This window comes from Anomaloglossus baeobatrachus, chromosome 6, assembly GCF_048569485.1.
Source record: "Anomaloglossus baeobatrachus isolate aAnoBae1 chromosome 6, aAnoBae1.hap1, whole genome shotgun sequence".
In the NCBI taxonomy this organism is placed as follows: Eukaryota; Metazoa; Chordata; class Amphibia; order Anura; family Aromobatidae; genus Anomaloglossus; species Anomaloglossus baeobatrachus.
In genome coordinates, this window is record NC_134358.1 from 140217532 (window position 1) to 140241859 (window position 24328).

Below are 24328 nucleotides of genomic sequence, written 5' to 3' on the forward strand. Positions count from 1 at the left end.
CATTTAAAAAGGTATTTTTAAGCCAGAAAGTTAGAGTAAGAGGAGTAAAAGCTGGTGGCAGGTTCTCATCAAAGGGGAAAATAATTTAAATATGCTGTAGTCAATGTTCATTAGTCTTGATTAGCACTGAACTGATTCTCTGAGCTTTTATTATTATATTTTACCTATGTACAACCATTAATTCCACAGCACTTGACAGACATCATCATCACTTTCCCAATGGCACTCACAATTTAAATTCCCCAACATTATATTTTTGGAGGTAAACACAGGGAGAACATGCAAACCCCTTGTAGATGTTGTCCAATGTAGGATTTGAACCCTGGACTCCAGCAGTGCAATTGCTATAGTGCTGACCACCGAGCTACAAGCTTGAACAGAGCAGTGTACCGACCCACTTTCTCTCGGTCTGATTGAAGGAACTGGTGGGGCTTTCAGGATCCAGACTTCCGCCAGTCACTCATCTGTGACTTTACCATATCAAAAGTGGGGTGGGAGTTATCTTTTTACACGATAAGCTGTAAGGCACTAATTTTCCTCTATTGGCAGCTGCTGGCAGTCAGCTTATGTGTTTATACACTGATGCTGTCACCCCTGAGGATATACGATTCTCGTGAATAGTCAGTCTTCTGTCAGTCTTCTGCTCACTTGTTGCCTCTTTCATTTCTACACAAGTTGTAGATGAATATAATAAGAACCTAACCTTGGATATCAACAACTTTATCGCCAAATCATGAATTTAAAGTACCGTATTTTCCGCTTTATAAGACGCACCTGATTATAAGACGCACCCCCAAATTTGGTGAAGGAAAAGAGATTTTTTTTTTTTTTTTATGTTAAATGGGGTCCATCTTATAATGCCAGTGTCCCTCTAACAAATCATATAGGGTATATGTCCCTCATAGCCCCCCATCTTAAAATTAGCCCCCTTAATCTGGATATGGCCCCCTTATATTGAATATAACCCCCTTGTGATGGCACACGTTCCCCTGTGCTGCCTATGGCCCCCTATGGATTGCATACATTCCCCTGTGCTGCCTACAGTCCCCTATGGATTGCACACGTTCCTCTGTGTTAGATAGCGCCACCATGCTGCTGCCCGTGGCCCCTATAGATCGCACAAGTCCCCCTGTGTTAGATATCGCCCCCATGGTGCTGCCCATGGCCCCTATATAGATCGCACAAGTCCCCCTGTGTTAGATATCGCCCCCATAGTGCTGCCCATAGCCCCTATAGATCGCACAAGTCCCCCTGTGTTGGATATCACACCCATAGTGCTGCCCATAGCCCCTATAGATCGCACAAGTCCCCCTGTGTTAGATATCACCCCCATAGTGCTGCCCATAGCCCCTATAGATCGCACAAATCCCCCTGTGTAAGATATCACCCCCCTGCTGCTGTCCATAGTAAAATAAAACCCTCTTTCCTTACCTCCTCCAGCGCTGAGCTCCCTCCGTGCTTCTCTTCCTCCACTTCCTGGTTCTCAGTGCGGTCATGTGATCGGCACAGCAGACTGAGATCTCTGCGTGCCTGATCACAGTGGAAGCAGGGACACCGGGGAGAAACGCTGGAGGGGGTAAGTAAAGCTTTTTTATTTTAGGATGAGCAGCAGCCTGGGGGCCAAATCTAACACAGGGGGGGGCATGTACCATCACAGGGAGGCACAGAGACATATAATATACACTGCTGCCCCAGCCCCTCACTGCTCTGCGATTTCAGCACCATTGGAGATGGACAGCGGCTGTGCATATTATATGAGCGGGAGCAGGAGATCAAACGCTGCCGCCGCAGCGTTCACCTGCTCCCAGCACAGCGCCCCCACCTCCCCTGGACCCTGCAGTGTACATATATATATACACCCCCCCCCCCGTATATTCGGCTTATAAGACGCATCCCCTACTTTCCCCCAAAATTTGGGGGAACAAAAGTGCGTCTTATAAAGCGAAAAATACGGTACTTCATCTGTCCATTATCTTCCAGCATTCTTTCTAGGAGTAAAGTTTCTCTTCTTCAGTTGATTTATTCTAGTCTGAGTTCTTCATTGCGTTCACATGAATGTTAGATTTATTTCTAGTATTTTAATATCACCGTGGTGTACTTTTTGCCTTTTGCTACGTTAATCATGCAGTTCATCAGGCACGGTCAGACTGCCCAGGGCTGCAGCGAGGAGGATCTTGCTGTAAGACGTACGCCTTGTTGATACTCCAGTGACTTCGCATTAGCTGCTGAGCATTGTTTGCCAGGTCTCAAACATTTTAACTGTCCAGACGGGAGATTGAAGCTAATATTTAGAATTTAAACTCCTGTATTTATGACTGGACATTAACCTGCAGAGTATATGTTTAAGCTGGGGTAAAATAAATAAAATAAAGCAGCAAGGCTAAGTCAGGCAATCGGTAGGCTAACCTTACAGGGAAGCGGATCTAATACAGATTGATTTTATTTGAAAGATTATTACATAATACATTCTAATCCTTCTACTCCTGCTGTGTCCTAAGTCATGGTGAAGTGATGGAGTCATCTGAGGCGAAGTCATAAGTGCAAGGAAATTCTATCTCTGTGTTTAAAGAACATTTTCTCAAACAAATACACTTCGGCAACTTCAAGATTTTACATTTTAATTTGTATGTATGGCTATTTCTAGGACAGCTGGATGACAAATAAAACCCCTCATTTGTTTAGAGTCAAGATCCATTTACACAACACAACTGTTGGCACGATACGACCTGTAAAGTTTTTCTGATCGGCAGTCGTTTGCCTGTTTAGAGAGACCAGAGCAAATGATGCAGATTGAGCGATATATACTAGATCGCTCAATGCTCATAGGCTGAATGATCTCTTATTCTGCATAAAAGATTTTTATTCAATGATTAGCCCTTTTACCCAATCAGCAGGTTATTAGCAGCCTGTTTACACGGCAATATAATTGTAGAATGAGCTAAGGAGGTAGCCCAGCACAGAGCGGATTAGGAATTAAATAGAAAGTCCATGTCTATGACTATCTCTTCAATTATAATTTTCTATTGAATGCTCTGTGTGCACTCAAGTAGGAACTGTGTATTTCTAAGATGTCTTTTGAGCAAACAGTGGTGTGGGGGCCTACATCATATGAACAAATGAAGTTTTCCAAAAGTTTAGTTACTTTTTAGAGTGATTGGGGCATGGGCACATAAAGCTGTAAAATAACAAACTAAGCATTACTTACAGCTCTAGCGCTATTGCTGCATCTGTGATAGATATGCAACACATGACCGCTACAGCCAATCAGTGGCATCAGCAATCTTGTGTGTTAACATTCCACTAGTCGTATTGTCTTATTTTTTCAAATAATTTTAACTTCATCCATAAAGAGGTTGATACTTATAAATAGTGATAGACAGACTCGCAGCTACCCGGGATCAGCTGGTCCAACTAGGCTTTTAAAAGAAAAAATGGTTCCAACCTGAAATTGATCGGATCTCTGGCCAGAAGCCAGTGGCCATATAAGTCTATGGGGACCAGAACTTGGCGTTTTAAAATATTGGTAGAATGGATAGGGGGATTGGAGCAGTCGCCACGTGACTCTAACACTATTTCCGAGGCCACTCATTATCTTTCATACATATTCCCTGCTTCCCTGCTCACCGGCAGTCCCGACGTCCTTGATTGATAGTCAGACGTGCCCGCATGCTCTGTGACAGCGTCTGACTGCTGTCAATCAGAGACACTGTGTGTGCCTCTCTATTGCTGTAAAATAAATTTTAAAAATTGCCATATTATGATACCCAATAAAGATAAAGTATACTGCTACAGGCTACAGCCCCCGGTCTGCGTTTATCTTGGCTGTGTCAAGATAAGAGACCACATGCGGCTTTTTTATTATTATTATTATTTAAATTATTTAAAAAGCTGGTGTGCGGTCCCCCCCAATTTTGATTTTTTTATACCCAGCCATGATAAAGCCAACAGCTGGTGACTGGTATTCTCAGGCTGGAAAGACCCATGCCTGTTGTGCCCCCCCCACCCCAGCTTAAAAAATGTCAGCCTGCAGCCGCCCAGGATTGTTGCACCATTAGATGCGACAATCCCGGAACTTTACACTGCTCATTCCTATTACCCTGGAGTAGTGGCACCTCACAGCTTCCACTAAGCCCTAGAATAGTAATGGGAGGTGTCTGAGACCCCCCCCATTACTAATCTGTAAGTGAAGAGAAATAAACACAAACACCAACAAAATCCTTTATTTGAAATGAGACAAAAACACACACCCTCTTTCACTACTTTAACCCCCAAAACACCCAGGTCCAACTTACTCCACATGAAGTCCCACAATGATTCCAGCTCTGCTACATTTAAAATGACAGCGCATAGCCATAGAATATGACTTCCTGCTGTGAGCTTCAGGCAGAGAATGAGCCGCAGCGGTGAGGTCACTCTGCTCGATGAGGTCACCGTAGTTGAGGTTATTTCCGATCACAGGTGGAGGACCGTGGGACTCTCCAGCTGTGACTGCAAATAACCTGATTGACATCACCACTCATCACTGTAAAACGTATTTATTTAAATTTCAGAAATCATGTTCAATACTTTTTTTTCCTGTGTAATTTCTCTTTATTACACATAACTTAATGTATGGCCATCTATGGTTTGATTTCTTTGCCTCTGTGGATTTGCTGGGTTTTTACCAACATCTGGTGAGAAATGTATTTTTTTAAGGAATCCATTCACATCATTTTTCTACATTTAACGGACCCCAATGTCTTGCATCACTAACTTGGTGTTTTCAAGCAAAAGGTGTCAGTATTTAACTTAAGGATAAAAAGTTGTTTTTTGGGGGTTTTTTAGGTGATTGCATCACAGAAATTCACTTTCAGTCATCTGGGTGGCGCTTTACTGTCATGGTCCCCTTCAAATTATTCACAGTCATCCCAGTCTGATTGCCTTGACTAATTAACTCATTAATGCAATCTCCTACTAAATCCCGCACTTGTGCACTGACCTTCAGCTCCTCGGGCATGCACACTGAATTTGGGTGTCCATCCCCAGCTTAATTTCATATGTGCTCAGCTCGAAGCCGCTGTGAATCCGTGGCTATGTGACGTATTCTTTGTGAACGCTCTGCTCATGCTGGTCTTTTCTCGCCATTCTGCTGCAGCCAGAAGTGGAAGATAGCGTAGCATGCACGCACACAAAGGAATACGTTATATAGCCACTGATTCACAATGGCTCCAGAGCATGCGCACATATGAAAGGAAGTCGGGGATGCACACCCAGATTCATTGCACAGGCCCTGGCAGCTGAGATGCAGTGCACAAGCGCAGGATTTACCAGGTGATTGCCAGGATGTTGGGCTAGCCAAGGTTTATCAATTTGACTGCTTTAGGGGCGAATAATTTGAAGAGGATCGTGACTGGAAAGCGACATCCCGGTGACTGAAAGAGAAGGTCTGTGATGCAGTCACCTAAGAATAAAATGTGGGGTTTTTAGATAAATACTGGGACGTTTTGCTTGAGAACACAATGTTTGTGATTCATATTTGCATCATTAACAAGACATTGGGGGTAGTTTAATGTAATAAAAATTTGTGACGTATTCAGTGCTTATGTCACCCGTTATGTAATGTGTAATAGCTGTTTCTGACCATACAGGAACATGGTCTGATCATACCACATCTCCTGGCAGGGGAGGAAGCAAAAAAGTATACAGACAATACCTCATTGGAGTGCAAATAATTCCTTCTCTGAGGTAAAACATTTTTCAGAAAAAGGCAGGGAAATGTTTTACCTCACAAAAAAAAAAAAATCAGCTATGTTGCCGAGGCTGTAACGTCTATACTTTTTGTGGGGGGTTTTCCTACCTAGAAGTGTCGTGTGACCGTACAGGAACATGGTCTGAACAGACACTGCCATTACACAGTACATGGCTGGGGCACATTTCTAAGATTATCTCAGCACAGGAACATTTAAAAAAAAAAACAAAAACATCCAATTGTGGAATTTATTATTATTCCGAGATCTATTGATTTAAAATGAACTTTACAATTAACTTTGTGGGAAAACACCTTTTAGCTGAGATGATGTATGGGAGTGTCATACTTACTATGTTTTGTATTTGCTTCTTTATTTTGTGCAGCTTCTGGTTCCTCTAGAAGACCCTGGGTACTTGGTAAAGTGATGGAAAAGGAGTACTGCCAAGCAAAAAAGGTAAACTGCTTACATATGCAATCCTTTGTTTTCAGATCTCCGTTGCATAGTTCTTATCAGTAACGATCTGTTGGACAGCATAAATGGAGGCTTAGAGTGATCAAATCTATGAAGAATTAGTAATTGCTTCAGAATTTGGCTTTTAGCCATTTCTATTTAGTATTTGATGTATCTGAGATGTCCCGAAGTAGATGACAGATGCTCAAACAAAAAGTGCTGAGCTGCAACAGATCACATGTGGACAGTATGGAGCCGTTTCTAGACGAAAGAAGCCACTTTTTCCAATCCTAGACAGCTCGTTCTAAGGGCTCATTCAATGGCTATTTTTTTGGTCTGACTGCTATCCATTAAAATAAACGGATTGTACTCAGACCAATGTTATTCAGTGGGGCAGTGCAGATGAATTGTTTTTTTTACTGACCAATTAGTAAAAAAAAATTGCAGCATGCAAGAATTTCCTCCTTGATCAGATCGCACTTGCTCATTCAAATCTATGGGTCCATGTGAAAATCGGATTACTCTCTGATAACATCCGAGTGCAGTCCGATTTTTCCAGTCTGAGAGAATGAAGAAGGTGGAGAAACTTTTTACTTTTTCTTCACCTCAGAGAGCTTGATCCCACTGATCAGACTCTGTTCAATGTCTGATCAGCATAATCGGATAATTTTTCTTGGATGGAGAGAAAACTGTCATGAGTCATCTATTTGGTTTTGTTCATGTTGGACTCATAGCTTCTGCTCTCTGACTGAGATCCATTTCAGGTTTATTCTAATGGCCCTATTGACTTATAATGGATCCATTGGACACTGATCCCTTGAGTTTAATTAAACAATGCACATATCCGTTTTTTTCTGTTCTGTTTTGTTTTGTTGGTTCTTTTTAGTTAAAGATATGTCTGTCCATTTTGTTACAGTGTTACAATGCTGTCTGGCTGGCTGTTCGAAAATTTAACATTCCGGAGCTGCCAGCTTTCAGTCATGGAGGTGTGCAATAAGCAGCTACAGGCACTACTAACTATACTGTGAGCATGTATGTTAGCGCACCCCGACAGTTTGCTGCACACAAATGTACTGCAGACCTGAGTGTCAATCAAAATGCCAAAGCATGCTTACCTCCACAATCAAAGTATAATGGTCAGTGACAGTAGCCATTGTCTGCACACCTCACTGACTGGAAGCCATCAGCTATTGTGGTGACCACACTTTGAGTAAGGCGACTGGGAACCATTTTAATGCTATTCACCTGCAGACTGACAGAAAAATGTAAATAGCATTTTAAGGTGACAGGTTCTCCCTTTTATATGTAGCTGTAAAAACATCTTTTTTCTATTAGTTTTACTTATGGTTTTCGTGCGTTTTTAAGCCCTTGTTTGGTTCTATGAAAAAAAAAAAAATCACTAATTGTACCAATCTGCATGGGGTCACATTGACCTCATGGTACCAGACAATGGTTAAAGTAACCTTCACTTGTAAAGCGCCATGGAATAAATGGCGCTATAATAATAAATAATAATAATAATAATTGAGAAGTGACAAAAGTTCAGAATGTTTATTCCAGTTTGTGAAAACATGAGAAAACAATGAGACAGGATGGATAACACACTGGAAAAAAAAAAAACAATGCCCATTTTGACTAACCAAAAAAAGGAGACCGATGTGTGAATAAACTGTTAGGCTACGTGCCCACGGGGAAAGTGTCCTGCGGATATATCCGCAGGAGCTCCCAGAAAACCGCAGCACAACTTTGTCTGTTTCAATGCTGCGGTTGTATTGTGGAATGTCCTGCGGATATGCTATGGTCATTCTGCATTGAGGATACAGTACCATGGCTTCGGCACTGCATCCTCAATGCAGAACAAGTGTTGCAGTGATCGGGGAGTTCATACTTGCCTCCATCACGCAGCACCTCACTTTCCGGCCATGTCTATCTTTGCAGGAGAAGGTGAGCGGGCCTGAACTAGCTCCGGCTGTCACATGACCGGAGCTCGTTCAGACCCGGCCCACCTCCTGCTGCCCGCTCCTGGCTCCACTGCGCTCCTCTGCATCGGAGGAAGTGACTCCGGTGTATTCTATCAAGGCAGGTAAGTATGGGATCGTACGAAAAAATCCGCAGGAATAATTGACATGCTGCAGACTTTTCCGCATTATTTCCGCTGCGGAAAAAAACAGCATGGGCACAGCAGTTCCAAAATGCCATAGAAATGGCTGGGGACTCGCTGTACTGCGGATTTTTGAGAAATCCGCAAATTTTCCGCAGCATGGGCACACAGCCTTAGTAAGAAAATATTCATGTCAATATTGATGAATTGTACTTTGTAATAATACTGTAGTAGTGAAACCACCTATAGCAATATACTATTTTTTTGATGTCATAATGTTGTTTTGGAAGGTGATCTATAACCATGTGTCTCTGTTTCAGGCTCAAAACCGGTTTAAGGTTCCTTTGGGTACGAAATTTTATCGTGTGAAAGCAGTGCCATGGAACAAGAAAGTCTAAACTGCCCACCTATACAACTATTACACACTTATACCCTGGCTTGTTTTTCCCGTATATATATATATATATATATATATATATATATATATATATATATATATATATGTATATATACATCCATAGCCTAAACAGCTGCTCATCTTTTTTTATGAAGATTGGAATTCAGGTCCTTAATGGTGTTGCATACAGATTTCTTTTTCGAGTTTTACGTTTTAGAGATGTAAATCTATGAGATGGTTCTGCATATCTGCCCCTGTTTTCTTTCATCTAAAATACTTAGAAATGTGGACCAAGACACGTTTGCTCTTTCATGGGCAGACAATATGGATTTTTTTTCTTTCTTTTTTTCCTTTCTTTTTTTCTTTAGCCATACTTTCTGCCTGATTAAATATAAATTAGCTTGTACTTAGATGTTAAATGTTAGTTACCATTATTACCAGCATTGTCTCTTTGTGAAATACATTTATCTAAAGTACTGGCACTCTTCAACACGTCCTTTATAACCTGTGTAAATTTTACATCAAAGGGGAGTGTATATGGCATGCAGATAATCACCATTCAATTTACTATAAGTTTGCCTCAGTAAAAAATGAGGAAAAGGTATGACAAGCATTGGAAATTATCTCTTTAATTACAATATGGCGTGGTAATATAAATAATCCTTCTTTTATTGGCTGGTCATTGCAGCTTTCCAGTGCACTTATGGTTGATTTCTTTAGGACATTTTGAAGGGAAGAATGTATACAGCACTACATGGCATAAACCATGCTAAAGCAACCCCAGCCATACGGAAATTCTTTGTTAAATAGATCATATTGATAAAATTGTATTTTATGGTTGAGTTTCAGGCAAAACAACTTCATTGTACATTAACCATACTCAAGTAACAAAATATTGTATTGCAAAGACATGTAGAGTTTTAAAACAATAAAAATTTAAAACTGTAAATGTTTGAAAATCCGTCTTTTAAAAAAACATGTATACTGTACATATAATTAAACACAATATTATTGTGCATAATTTTATTCATGCATCTAAGTTATGTGAAATGTTATGCTCTAGTAATGTTTTCCAATAAAACAAGGGAAAAATTGTGTCTCTGCTTTACTAATTAAACATTTAAATTTAATGGAGGAGAAATACTCCCACTGGTTATAAATTTTTGTACTAGCAGGTTATAAGATTTATGTTCTTTTATATGTAATACTTTCATTGGTTTAAGAAACATCCTTTATTGTAGTTTAACAAATATATATGATACTTTCACATCTTACACCAGTTGACTACGTTCACATAAAGTCATGGCTGAAAGTGTTGACACCTTTGAAATTGTTCTAAAAAAATGAAGTATTTCTGCCAGAACATTTTCACTTCCACATGCTTTGTTATACACATGTTTATCGTCTTTGTATGTATTGGAACAACACAAAAAAGTAAAAAAAAAAAAGGCTTATTAGATATATTTTAACATAACCCCCCCCCCAAAAAATATTATTTAAACTCACCTGTGGCAAGTATCAGGTGTGGGCAATATGAAAATCACACCTGAAACCAGATAAAAAGTGGAGAAGTTGACTCATTTGTTGCATAGTGTGTCACAATAAGCATGGAGAACGGAGAGGGGAGAAATGTGTGAAGACTTGAGAACCTAAATTGTTGAAAAACATCAACATGCTCAAGGGTACAAGTCCATCCTCAGACATCTTGATGTTCCTTTGTCCATGGTGCGTAACATAATCAAGAAGTTCACAACCCATAGAATTGTAGCTTTGGACAAGAAAAATTCATGACTCGTTGCAATGCAGGAGCGTCTGGATGGTGGATAAGAAGTTCCAATCACGTTCCAAAGAAATCCAAGCTGTCCTTCAGAGTGCATTAGTGTCAGCATGAACTATCCCTTGACATTTCAGTGAAACAAAATGTTATGCAGGAGACCCAGCTAGACTGCAGTTTGTCAAAATGTACGTAAGCCAAAATTCTTCTGAGAAAGCAACTTCTGGAGAGATGAGACTAAGATAAAGCTTTTTATGTTAAAGCACCTCATTCTACTGTTTACTGAAAATGGAATGAGGCCTACAAAAAAAAAAAAGCACAGTACCTACAATCAAACATGGGGCCCAGTGTCAAAAAAGGTTGGTTTGTGTCGCAAGTCATGGGTCTTCCAGTAGGACAATGACTCCAGAAATGAATGGCAACAAAGCACTGGAGACTTTTGCAGTGACTAGCAATGTGTCTAGATCTAAATTGAATACATGTGGAGAGATTTTAAAATTGCTGTTGGGAGAAGCCACCCTTCAAATAAGAGAGAATTGGAGCAGTTTTCAAAAGAAGTGTGGTCCAAAATTCCAGTTGAGAGGTGTAAGAAGCTTGTTGATGGTTATAGGAAGCAGTTGATTGCAGTTATTTATTCTAAAGGGCCTGCAACCAAGTATTAAGTTAAGGGTGCCAACAATTTTGTCTATCCCATTTTTGGAGTTTTATGAAAAATAATGTCTTAATTTGCCTTTTTTTCGTTATTTTGTGTTGTTCCAATACACAGGAATTAAACATGTATAACGAAACATGTAATTGCAATCATTTTCTGGGAAAAATAATTTTCTGGAACAAAGGGTGCCAACATTTTTGGACATAACTGTAAGACTTCAAAAACTGATAAACATATAGGTTTGGGCCTTATTCAGACTTCCATGAAACACGGTGGAAATACGGACCACGATGTATGAACTTGCCACAGGCATCCTGACCCAAACTTGTCATTCTTATAGGTGTATATGTAATATGTATAAGAAGTTCAATGTGGGAGACCTGCAGCCAATCTGTACATCACAAAGGGGTTGTTCGGTCTAAATCTAATGCGGGCGTCACACGGTGCGATATGTCGGCGGAGTCACGTCGTAAGTGACGCACATTGTTTGATATATCGTAGCATGTGACCACTACGAGCGACGGTGAACGAGCAAAAATACCTTATCGTTGCTCGTTGACACGTCGCTCGTTTTCAAAAAGTCGTTTTTTCTTCTGTGCGCCGGTTGTTCATCGTTCCCGGGGCAGCACACATCGCTCCGTGTGACACCCCAGGAACGACGAACACAGCTTACCTGCGTCCTGCCGGCAATGCGGAAGGAAAGAGGTGGGCAGGATGTTTACGTCCCGCTCATCTCCGCCCCTCTGCTTCTATTGGGCGGCCGCTGTGTGATGTCGCTGTGACGCCGATCGTCCCTCCCCCTTCAGGAAGAGGATGTTCGCCACCCACAGCGACGTCGCTCAGCAGGTAAGTGCATGTGACGGGGGTTAACGACTTTGTGCGCCACGGACAACAAATTGCCTGTGACGTACAAACGACGGAGGCGGGTACCGTGTGACACCCGCATTAGTTTGCAGTCACTCTATATTTGCCGGTTTCAGAGCCAACTAGAGGAGCGTTGTCTTACTCAATGCACGTGTGGTGAGTGAGGCCTTGTCCCTGTAGTCAGAATGTGGCCAGGAATCTACATACTCGTGGCAACAAAGACCACTTTTTCCGGCTCTTGAAACCAGAGAATCCTAACAGTGCATGAGATGTGAGGATTCATAAGGCTGCAGTCACATAGTGACTGCAGACTTGTGGATTTAGACCAGACAACCCCTTTAAACAGGTGGGTTATCAGGCACTTATGCAAGTACTGAAAAGTTATTGTGTTCCCACAATTTTTTGATGCTCTGTATTTTTACTGTAAAAAAAAAAAAAAAAAAAAAAAAAAAAAGCAGCATGTTACAGTTCCAAGAAATTGGATGCAATTTATAGAAATCTTCTGCCAGCTGCAGAACATGTTAACTTCTCTTTTGGGATTGCTAGTTGCAGAGATTTTCCATAGACTTACAGTAGATGCAGAAAATCCAGAAGTGAAACAAAAAGCACGTGGTATTTAGTGCATTTTTGTTGCAGAAACACAAACACCTGTGACCTGTACAACTGTATCAATAAAGTTTTGTCAAATCCATATTCCAGGAAGCGGAAGTAGAGACAAAAAAGTCTGAAAAGCAAATAAAAAAATAGTGAAAAAATGCAATTTACATAAAAGATGCAGAAAATCTGCAACATCAAAAACTCAGCAAAGGCTCATTGAGTGAACGTAGACTAAGGAATTTGGGTATCATACAAGTTCCAAGTAGATCAGAGCCACACTCCATATTCAATCCATTGTATTTGATCTTACTGGACTTCAATGTTTTTCAGATTTTATACAAATAGAAAAAAATTGGCAAATGCTGTATTCTGACCTCTCCTCACATGCTGAGGCACAATCCAGTGGCACAGTCTGCCATCTGCTCCTTCTATTTGCTTTCATTCAAATGTTGAACATGCAAATCGTCCGTTTACAAAGGCTAAGAGGCACTAATCCAGTAAATAAAATAACACCATTAAGCAGTATAAATACTTTAGGTCAAGGGTGCATGGTTACAATGTTCTCTGTGCTAACATATTAGGACATTTTGCAGTATAACGGAATATAATTTATAATATACTTCTTAAGGCCCCCTTCACACGCACGTGTCTCCAGTACGTGCTAGGTCCGTGCCCGCATGTACCGGAGACACGGGCACACGTAAACCCATTAAAATCAATGGGTTTATGTGCACGCACGTGTGGAGCATACGTGTGCTCCATACGGAGGCATGTCCGTTTTTCTCCGGCAGCACGGGTGTCACACGGCCCGCATACGGACCACACGGATGTAGTGTGGATACGGTCCCATGTGACACGCGCCGGAGAAAACTCACGTGTCAGAGAAACAAAATATCATCTTTACTCACCTTCTCCAGCCCTCCTGTCTCTGTCGCTGCTGTCACTTGCTGCCGACCGCCGCTCATTATGCTCATTTAATATTCATTTCACTGTGCGGCCGGAAGCAGCAGCGGGGAGTCGGCAGGGCTGGAGACCGAAGATCAGCACCACGGACAGCGACGCCAGGGACACGTGAGTTGAAAGTTCTCGTTCTCCGTGTGTTATCATGGATAACACACGGAGAACACACGTAGTGCCATAAACACGGCTCACGGAGGGGAAAACGCACCTTTGACACGTCCGTGAAACACGTGCGTGATTTTCACGGACGTGTGAAGGGGGCGTAAACGGGTGTTTCAAGTTTTAAGAAATGTGTTTGAAATGGTTTACAGGCAGTAAGAGCTATCCCTTCAAGTGATTATCCAGGACTATATTAAATTTTTTGGCTTATGGTAAAAAAATATCAGGCAGTTAGTTGTTGACTAGTAACTACCTGCCTGTTTTATTCAATGGCAATTTACAGTTGTCACTGACTGCTCCTGCCAATGATTCAGCTACTCACATTAACAGCAACTCCTCTTCTTTTGGGCTTCTTTGTCAACAGAGTGTCACTGCCGCTGTCATGCTGACAGCCAGCTCCCCGCGGTTAGGCGATTGGCTGTCAATCAGCATGACATCAGCAGTCATACCCCGTCCACAGAGCAGAGTGGAAGATAAGCTTGTGCTCTGTAGACATGTCATAAGCCGCAGAAATCTGTGCTGGGCATTACAGGCAGGTAGATGCTAACTACCTACAGAAAAAAATGAACACCATTTTGAATAACTCCTTGGTGACTCCTCCATTCTTTTCACTTTTCAGGCTGGACACAATAAATTTTCACCAGAATTCTGACCTAAAGCTGCTTGAAATGTTGCCAATTTTTTGCGCAACTCGAAATTGCACCAAAATGTTTGAGGCTTAGTGTTGTGACTTTCCCAGCTAGCTCTGCCAATTTTTAGCAAAGAAGGTAGATCGCAGTCGGTCTTGTCATGGCATGGCCAAGTGCAGCCAAAAATTTTGTCATAATTTACGCTGCAAAGTGGAGAGTAAAATTCTGATGTTTTTAGAAAAAATTTCAAAAAGCCTGAAAACCTATACAATAGTAAAGTTCCACTAGCACAGTAACACAACAAAGTGTGTAATTGTATTTTTTTATGCACATCCATGTCTTTAAAATGGGGCTCACTTTTGCTTTGAAACTGTAGATGAGCTTTTTCTGCTGTAACTGGTGGATGCTTTGCAGCCACCACTGTGTGAATCCTACTCGGTGAGGACTGGTCTTCTGGACTGCATGTGCCCACATTCAGATCATCAAATACAAGTGCATCTTAATAAATTAGAATATTATCAAAAAGTTAATTTATTTCAGTAATTCAATACAAAGGGAAACACATATATTATATTGAGTCATTATAAACAGTAGGAATTGTATATATTATATAGAGTCATTATAAACCGAGGCATCTATTTAAAGTGTCTATTTCTGTTAATGTTGATGATTATGGCTTACAGCCAATGAATACCCAAAAGTCATTATCTCAGAAAATTAGATTATTATACTGTATAAGACCAACTGAAAAAAGTATTTTAAACTCAGAAATGTTGGCGCCTACTGTAAAGTCTGTACAGTAAATGCACTCAATGCTTGGTCGGGGCTCCTTTTACATGAATTACTGCATCAATACGGCGTGGCATGGAGGCGATCAGCCTGTGGCACTGCTAAGGTGTTATGGAAGTCTAGGTTGCTTTGGTAGCCACCTTCATCTTGTCTGCATTGTTGGGTCTTCCTCTAGACCAGGGGTCTCCAACCCGTAGCTCGCCAGCCACATGTGGCTTGCCTGCTCATGACGTGTGGCTCTCCGACTGTCTCAGGAAATGTAGCTGTACAGAGCCATGGGCCATCTGTTTCTCAGGGCCATCAGTTATTGGTGGGCAGAGTGGGCTTCTGATTCAGGGCGCCCACGCTCTGAGGGGGCCCCAGCCTTTCAATTATAAACTTCAGTGATCATATGAGTTCTGTACGATCACTGAAGCTTTTGCAGTTGCAGAATGACCTTTGGTGACATCACAGTCATGTGACTCACCTAATGTCCTAACACTGCACTGCGAGAGTCTAGGCCTGCACACAAGCGGTGCCAAGGACCTGGAGACCCCGTCTCTATTCAAATGTATGCTCGTCTTTCAGGCACGCATACATTTGAACAGTGCGGCGACAGGACTAAAGGCTGCTTTACACGGTACGACCGATTGTGCAATTTAACAATCGATCGTACCCGCCCCCGTCCTTTTTGCGTCACGGGCAAATCGCTGCCCGTGTCGCACAAAGTCGGTAACCCCCTGTCACACGCACTTACCTCTCGTGCGACCTCGCTCTGGGCAGCGAACGTCCACTTCCTGGAGTGGGAGGGACGTTCGGCGTCACAGCGACGTCACACGGCCGCCGGCCAATGGAAGCAGAGGGGCGGAGATGAGCGGGACGTAAACATCCCGCCCACCTCCTTCCTTCACATAGCCGGCGTCGGCTGCGTGACGCAGGTGAGCTGCTGTTCATCGTTCCCGGGGTGTCACACGGAGCGACGTGTGCTACCCCGGAAACGATCAACAACTAATTTAAACGATATTATGGAACCTAGCGAGCAGTACACGACTCACGATTTGTGAGTGATACTGCGTCGCTAGGAGGTGTCACACAGACTGGCATCGCCAGCGATGCCAGATGTGCGTCACAAAAACCGTGACCCCGACGATCTATCGCACGATAGATTGGTGTAAAGCAGCCTTTAGGCAGAGGATCTGCTCCGCACCGCAACATAGCATCATCACCAGGGCTGCAGAGATGAGGATGATGTGCCTGCACAGGTAAGCACTCAAGAGGAGCCAAAGAGTACTTGTAGGCAGGAGCTTGGCTTATCTTCCTTGTGGAGTGTGTCAATGACTGCCTTCTGTGTAAAATGTTCAGAAGAACCCCGGCACACAGAATGGGAAAAGAGATATCCAGTCAATGGTTCCTTTTTAATATGCTCGTGTTTTTATTCAAGAAGATTTTCATAACAGCCAGTGTGTAGCAAAAAGGACGTCCTTTTTGCTACACACTGACTGTTATGAAACTTCTTGGACATGCACCAGAGCCTAGGGCAGTGGAGCGCAGCTTATCTCCATTTACAATGACTGCCTTCTGGACATGTGTCAAGTCGGCAATCTTCCCCATAATTGTATAGCCTACTGAACCAACCTAAGGGACCATTTTAAACACTTGGGAACCCTTTGCATGTGTGTTGTGGTAATTATTCGAATTTTTGGGTTTTCATTGGCTGTAAGCCATAATCCTTAACATTAACAAAAATAAACACTTGAGATAGATCACTCTGTAATGACTATATAACATGTGCCCTCCAGGTCTCAGCACTGGAAATCTCATCAGATGTTCATCAGATTTGCACATTACGGGTCTAGTGACTTTTTATTGCATGTAAATTTTGTAATAAAGTCCTCTTTACACACACAAAGGCCCCAATTCATCATTTGCAGGTTTTTTTAAGTTGCTTTACTTTTTTCGTTTTGTGGTATTGGGCTACGTTCCCACGATGAGCTTTTAGTAAGTTTATGATGTTGCAGAATTTCTGCACCTATTGTGTAAATTGTGTGCGTTTTTTTACATGCATTTTTATAACGTTTTTGACGCTGCTTTTATTATCTCATTTTGATATGTAATGTTTTAAAGATGTTTTATGTTTAATTTTATTAGCTGCTTTGTTTTAGATATGCTCTTGTATTTGGCTTTGACAAAACTATTAATATATTTATGTCCACATAACTTTTGTGTTTTTGATGCGTTTCAGCAGCGGAAATGCACTAAAAATGCAAGTGCGTTTTTTTACCTGCAGATTTTCCACGTTATGATCTGCACATAAAGCTCAATATTCCCTTAAGGGAAATTGACATCTTGTTGATTTGTGACGCAGCAAAAATTCAGCGTCAAACTCCCTGCCCCCCAAAAACTTGTTGACACATGACCTTAGTTACCATTTTGGAGCCAAATTCATCAGACTATCACACACTTGGTGTAAAGTAAAAAAAAATGTCCTTTTTCTCTGTTGTGAATAACTTTTGCAACTTTGGGCTTCAAAGGTAGTAAAAATTCAACCAAAAGTCAGGCGTACTTGAAAGTACAATGGGGCGGACTGGAGTGACATTTCGTCAAATATTGTGAATCTTTAAAAAGTTGCATTTGATAAATTAGACTAAAACATGCCCAAAAAGCATAGAACAAAAAAAGCAAAGCGGTGTGAACATACAGTTAGGTCCAGAAATATTTGGACAGTGACACAATTTTCGCGAGTTGGGCTCTGCATGCCACCACATTGGATTTGAAATGAAACCTCTACAACAGAATTCAAGTGCAGATTGTAACGTTTAATTTGAAGGTTTGAACAAAAATATCTGATAGAAATTGTAGGAATTGTACACATTTCTTTACAAACACTCCACATTTTAGGAGGTCAAAAGTAATTGGACAAATAAACCAAACCCAAACAAAATATTTTTATTTTCAATATTTTGTTGCGAATCCTTTGGAGGCAATCACTGCCTTAAGTCTGGAACCTATGGACATCACCAAACGCTGGGTTTCCTCCTTCTTAATGCTTTGCCAGGCCTTTACAGCCGCAGCCTTCAGGTCTTGCTTGTTTGTGGGTCTTTCCGTCTTAAGTCTGGATTTGAGCAAGTGAAATGCATGCTCAATTGGGTTAAGATCTGGTGGTTGACTTGGCCATTGCAGAATGTTCCACTTTTTGCACTCATGAACTCCTGGGTAGCTTTGGCTGTATGCTTGGGGTCATTGTCCATCTGTACTATGAAGCGCCGTCCGATCAACTTTGCGACATTTGGCTGAATCTGGGCTGAAAGTATATCCCGGTACACTTCAGAATTCATCCGGCTACTCTTGTCTGCTGTTATGTCATCAATAAACACAAGTGACCCAGTGCCATTGAAAGCCATGCATGCCCATGCCATCATGTTGCCTCCACCATGTTTTACAGAGGATGTGGTGTGCCTTGGATCATGTGCCGTTCCCTTTCTTCTCCAAACTTTTTTCTTCCCATCATTCTGGTACAGGTTGATCTTTGTCTCATCTGTCCATAGAATACTTTTCCAGAACTGAGCTGGCTTCATTAGGCGTTTTTCAGCAAATTTAACTCTGGCCTGTCTATTTTTGGAATTGATGAATGGTTTGCATCTAGATGGGAACCCTTTGTATTTACTTTCATGGAGTCTTCTCTTTACTGTTGACTTAGAGACAGATACACCTACTTCACTGAGAGTGTTCTGGACTTCAGTTGATGTTGTGAACGGGTTCTTCTTCACCAAAGAAAGTATGCGGCGATCATTCACCACTGTTGTCATCCGTGGACGCCCAGGCCTTTTTGAGTTCCCAAGCTCACCAGTCAATTCCTTTTTTCTCAGAATGTACCCGACTGTTGATTTTGCTACTCCAAGCATGTCTGCTATCTCTCTGATGGATTTTTTCTTTTTTTTCAGCCTCAGGATGTTCTGCTTCACCTCAATTGAGAGTTCCTTAGACCGCATGTTGTCTGGTCACAGCAACAGCTTCCAAATGTAAAACCACACACCTGTAATCAACCCCAGACCTTTTAACTACTTCATTGATTACAGGTTAGCGAGGGAGACGCCTTCAGAGTTAATTGCAGCCCTTAGAGTCCCTTGTCCAATTACTTTTGGTCCCTTGAAAAAGAGGAGGCTATGCATTACAGAGCTATGATTCCTAAACCCTTTCTCCGATTTGGATGTGAAAACTCTCATATTGCAGCTGGGAGTGTGCACTTTCAGCCCATATTATATATATAATTGTATTTCTGAACATGTTTTTGTAAACAGCTAAAATAACAAAACTTGTGTCACTGTCCAAATATTTCTGGCCCTGACTGTATATACTAGATTAAAACAAAGGCGCAAAATAGAATATTGACTTAGCTCCAAACAAAAAAAAAAACTGGTGCAAAACGAGACAAAAAAAAAACAGGCATAAAGGCAGTTAAAGAATTGGAGCCAAAGTGCAAAATAGAAGATTCTACTCTGCAAGTTTACAGTTTCTGGACTTTCATAGGTGATCTACATCATGTATGACATGCTAGAGCGGGTGCAAGATTGGATGCATGATTTGATACATAAAATTTATCGTGAAATTATCATTGAAATACTTTTACCAGAAAACTCTTGACATGATTCCATGAAATAGTTGAAATATGTGACCGACACCAGCTCTGAAATTATGATACATTAGAAAAAGAAAAATTGACATACGTTACCCAACTTGTAAAAAAAAAAAAAAAACTTTTGTTTTGTATTTACCTATTTGTATTATAATTGCATAGTATAATATCTCTGTCCATAAGGGATGCACTTTTTTTTCTTTTTAATTTTCCAGACGCTAGTCAAGTCATGAGCGAGTGTAATCGTTAACAGTCGCTGCTCGCATGGGTAGTATGGTACTCGGGTTGCTCGTTATATTGCGAGTTTTCATGTACTCGTCTCGCTATATTCGTATGTCCCGCCCAGCAAGTTTGGCGCCTGATTTGCAGCCACTAAACATGCTGAGCTTCTTAACCAATCACAGTAATGCCGCAGCCATCTTGGTTGTGGCATTACTATGATTGGCTGGCCACGCAGCGTCATAGCATCTATAAAAGATGTCCGTCGCCATTTTGCGCACATTGCATCTGGAACCAGCATTGTATCAGTATAGTGACAGAGCGAGAAGCTGCTAGGGAGAGTGTTTAGGCCTCTTAATAACACATCAGCCCTTTCTTCAGCGCTCTATTGGGAGACCCAGACGATTGGGGTATAGCTACTGCCCTCTGGAGGCCACACAAAGCACTACATCAAAAGTGCAAGGCCCCTCCCCCTCTGGCTATACCCCCCCCGTGGTATCACGGGTTCTCCAGTTTTAGCTTTGTGTGCGAAGGAGGTCAGACATCCACGCATAGCTCCACAGATTTTAGTCAGCAGTAGCTGCTGACTATTTCGGATGGAAGAAAAGAGGACACATATAGTGTCCCCAGCATGCTCCCTTCTCACCCCTGGATGGTGTTGTAAGGTTGAGGTACCTATTGCTGGTACAGGGCTGGAGCCTGACATGCTGTTTTCCTTCCACATCCCCTGGTAGGGCTCTGTGGAAGTGGGATCCTGCCGGCCTCTCAGCTCTGACGCCGGGCTCCATCCACAGACCCATTAGAACCTGATGGAGACGGAGCAGGAGTACGATCAGGGACAGGCCCTGCATCATACAGGTACTCTGTGTCCCCGGCAGGCACAGACACACTCCGGGCTGGCTGGGTGTTGTAGTGCGCCGGGGACCGCAACGTTGGAGTTAGTGTCCCTACAGATTACTGGGGGATTTTTTGTGTATGGGAACGCAGCGCCGACCCCCTCTGGACCGGGCGGCGCTGCTGTGACTTGTGGTGCGCCGGGGATCCGCCGTCCGCGCTTTTACGGCGGCGGCGGTTATAAATTGAGTCCCCGGCTTTTTGGGCCTAGGACGCCGGCAGCTCCGATTCGTTCCCGCCCCCACCCTGTCATTCAGGGTAGGGGAGAGACGCTGTTCGCTAGCAGCGACGAGGGCTGGAGCCTGATTTACATGCTCCAGCCCTCACACTAGGCACAGAGGGAAGCAGGCTTCCCGCTCTTAGCCAGGAACGCCCAGGGCCCGCCCCCCTTCTCTCTCAGACGCCGGCAGCCATTACATGCAGTCTGGCTGGAGGAAGGACGCAAGGCTCTGGGAGACCTGGACTAGGGGCTATCTGGCGACCACACACCCGCTTTTTAAGCGGGCGGTAAGCGATTTGTCTGTGCTGGTCCCTCTAGTGCCTCACGGTGTATCGGTGTACTGTACAGATATATAGATATTGTATTTCTTGCACTGTGAGGTGCGCTTCTGGCTGCATCTCCCAGATCACTCTGTGGAAGCAGCAACATGCCATCCTCAAAACGCAAGGCTGCCAAGGCCAGGGCTGTGTGTGCTGCGTGTGCTGCATGTGGGGCTAATCTACCAGCAGGCTCCGATGACCCCCATTGTGTGCAATGCTCCGACCCGGTGCTGCTTCGCCAGCCGGAGTCAGGAGAGGTAGTGACCCAGGCTGAGACGCTTGTAAGTTCTGCCCCGGTGACAGGGACAGACTTTGCAGTTTTTGCGGATAATATGTCTGTGTCTATGGCAAAAATCCTTGAAACCTTGCAATCTATGCATGGGGCTCAGTCTTTGGGCACGGCGAGGCCTCTGTCCTCAGGTCCCCCTCACTTGGAATTAATCCAGCCCACAGGGGGGTCCCCGGCTTCACAGGCCGAGGATTATGACTCAGATGATAGCCCCAGCCACCCTAAGCGAGCTCGCTGGGAAAGACCCTCGACGTCATCACACTGCTCAGGGTCTCAGCGCAATCAGTCTCCCTGTGATGTGTCTGATGAGAGTGATCAGGAATCCATTCCTGGAACCCCTCTCAACCTGGATACCCCTGATGGGGATGCCATGGTAAACGACCTTATCTCAGCCATCAATAGGCTGTTGGATATTTCTCCCCCAGCCCCTTCAGCAGAAGAGGCGGCTGCGGAGCAGGAGAAGTTTCGTTTCCTTTATCCCAAGCGTAAATTGAGTGCTTTGTTGGATCACGCTGACTTCAGAGAATCAATCCAGAAGCACGACGCTCACCCAGAAAGGCGTTTCTCTAAACGATCTAAAGATACGCGTTTCCCTTTCCCCCCTGATGTGGTCAAGCGCTGGACACAGTGTCCAAAGGTAGACCCCCCGATTTCCAAACTCGCAGCTAGGTCCATAGTTGCAGTGGAGGATGGCGCTTCACTTAAAGATGCCAATGACAGACAGATGGACCTTTGGTTAAAATCTGTCTATGAAGCTATCGGCGCGTCGTTTGCTCCGGCATTCGCAGCCGTATGGGCACTCCAGGCTATTTCAGCTGGCTTAGCAAAAGTGGATGCTATCATACATCCAGCAGTGCCGCAAGTGGCGCACCTTACCACGCAGATGTCGGCGTTTGCGTCTTACGCTATCAATGCGGTCCTAGAATCTACCAGTCGCACCTCAATGGCGTCCGCCAATTCGGTAGTTTTGCGCAGAGCCTTGTGGTTAAAGGACTGGAAAGCAGATGCTGGTTCCAAAAAATGTTTAACCAGTTTGCCTTTATCTAGAGATAGACTGTTTGGCGAGCCATTGGCTGATATCATTAAGCAGTCCAAGGGTAAAGACTCCTCTTTACCACAACCCAGAACAACCAAACCTCAGCAGAAAAAGTGGCAGCAGAGGTTTCAGTCCTTTCGAGGTTCGGGCAAGACACCATTTACCTCGTCCAAAGGGACTCAGAGGACGCAAAGAAACTCAGATTCGTGGCGGGCTCACACGCGCCCCAAGAAAGCAAATGGAGGTACCGCTTCCAAAGCGGCTACCTCATGACTTCCAGCCCCCTCCCTCCGCATCGCCGGTCGGGGGCAGGCTCTCCCGCTTTTCCGGCATTTGGATGTCACAGGTCAAAGACCGGTGGGTGACGGACATTTTGTCTCGCGGGTACAGAATCGAGTTCAATTCTCGTCCTCCAGCTCGGTTCTTCAGAACCTCCCCACATCCAGACCGAGCAGATGCTCTGCTGCAGGCGGTGGACTCCCTAAGAGCGGAAGGAGTGGTGATCCCAGTCCCTCCTCAGGAACAAGGGCAAGGGTTTTACTCCAATCTCTTTGTGGTTCCAAAAAAGGACGGCTCGTTCCGTCCTGTTCTGGACCTAAAACGGCTCAACAAACATGTGCACGCCAGGAAGTTCCGGATGGAAACCCTGCGTTCTGTCATTGCCTCAATGTCCAGAGGAGACTTCCTTGCCTCAATAGACATCAAAGATGCTTATCTCCACGTGCCAATTGCTACAGAACATCAACGTTTTCTACGTTTTGTGATAGGAGACGACCATTTTCAGTTCGTAGCTCTGCCATTTGGTCTGGCGACAGCCCCACGGGTCTTCACCAAGGTCATGGCGGCGGTGGTAGCAGTCTTGCACTCTCAGGGACACTCGGTGATCCCTTACCTAGACGATTTATTGGTCAAAGCTCCCTCTCAAGAGGCATGTCAGCACAGCCTGAATGCTACGCTGGAGACCCTACAGTCTTTCGGATGGATCATCAACTTTCCAAAGTCGATCCTATCACCGACTCAATCACTAACGTATCTTGGCATGGAGTTTCATACTCTAGCAGCGATAGTGAAGCTTCCGCTGGACAAGCAGCGGTCACTACAGACAGGGGTGCAATCTCTTCTGCAGGGCCAGTTGCATCCCTTGCGGCGCCTCATGCATTTCCTAGGGAAGATGGTGGCAGCCATGGAAGCAGTTCCCTTTGCGCAGTTTCATCTGCGCCCACTTCAATGGGACATTCTCCGCCAATGGGACGGGAAGTCAACGTCCCTGGACAGGAAAGTCTCGCTTTCCCAGACGGCCAAGGACTCCCTACAATGGTGGCTCCTTCCCACCTCATTGTCTCAGGGAAGATCCTTCCTGCCCCCATCCTGGGCAGTAGTCACGACAGATGCGAGTCTGTCAGGGTGGGGAGCAGTATTTCTCCACCACAGGGCTCAGGGGACGTGGACTCCGCAGGAGTCCACCCTTCAGATCAATGTTCTGGAGATCAGAGCAGTGTATCTTGCTCTACTGGCCTTCCAACAGTGGCTGGAAGGAAAGCAGATCCGAATCCAATCGGACAACTCCACAGCGGTGGCATACATCAACCACCAAGGAGGGACGCGCAGTCGGCAAGCCTTCCAAGAAGTCCGGCGCA

The 24328-nt window shown here is 43.7% G+C and overlaps 1 protein-coding gene across 2 annotated transcripts in view; it reads left to right on the forward strand.

The window, feature by feature from the left end:
* RB1CC1 (RB1 inducible coiled-coil 1) overlaps window positions 1–9783 on the forward strand; it is a 261745-nt gene extending 251962 nt beyond the window's left edge. For both annotated transcript variants that reach the window (XM_075353273.1, XM_075353274.1), the window contains exons 22-23: window positions 6112–6182; window positions 8601–9783. In XM_075353273.1, coding sequence (XP_075209388.1) covers window positions 6112–6182; window positions 8601–8678 — 149 coding nt within the window. In that variant the 3' untranslated portion in view covers window positions 8679–9783. The remainder of the gene's footprint in view (window positions 1–6111; window positions 6183–8600) is intronic.
* Window positions 9784–24328: the final 14545 nt, after the last annotated feature.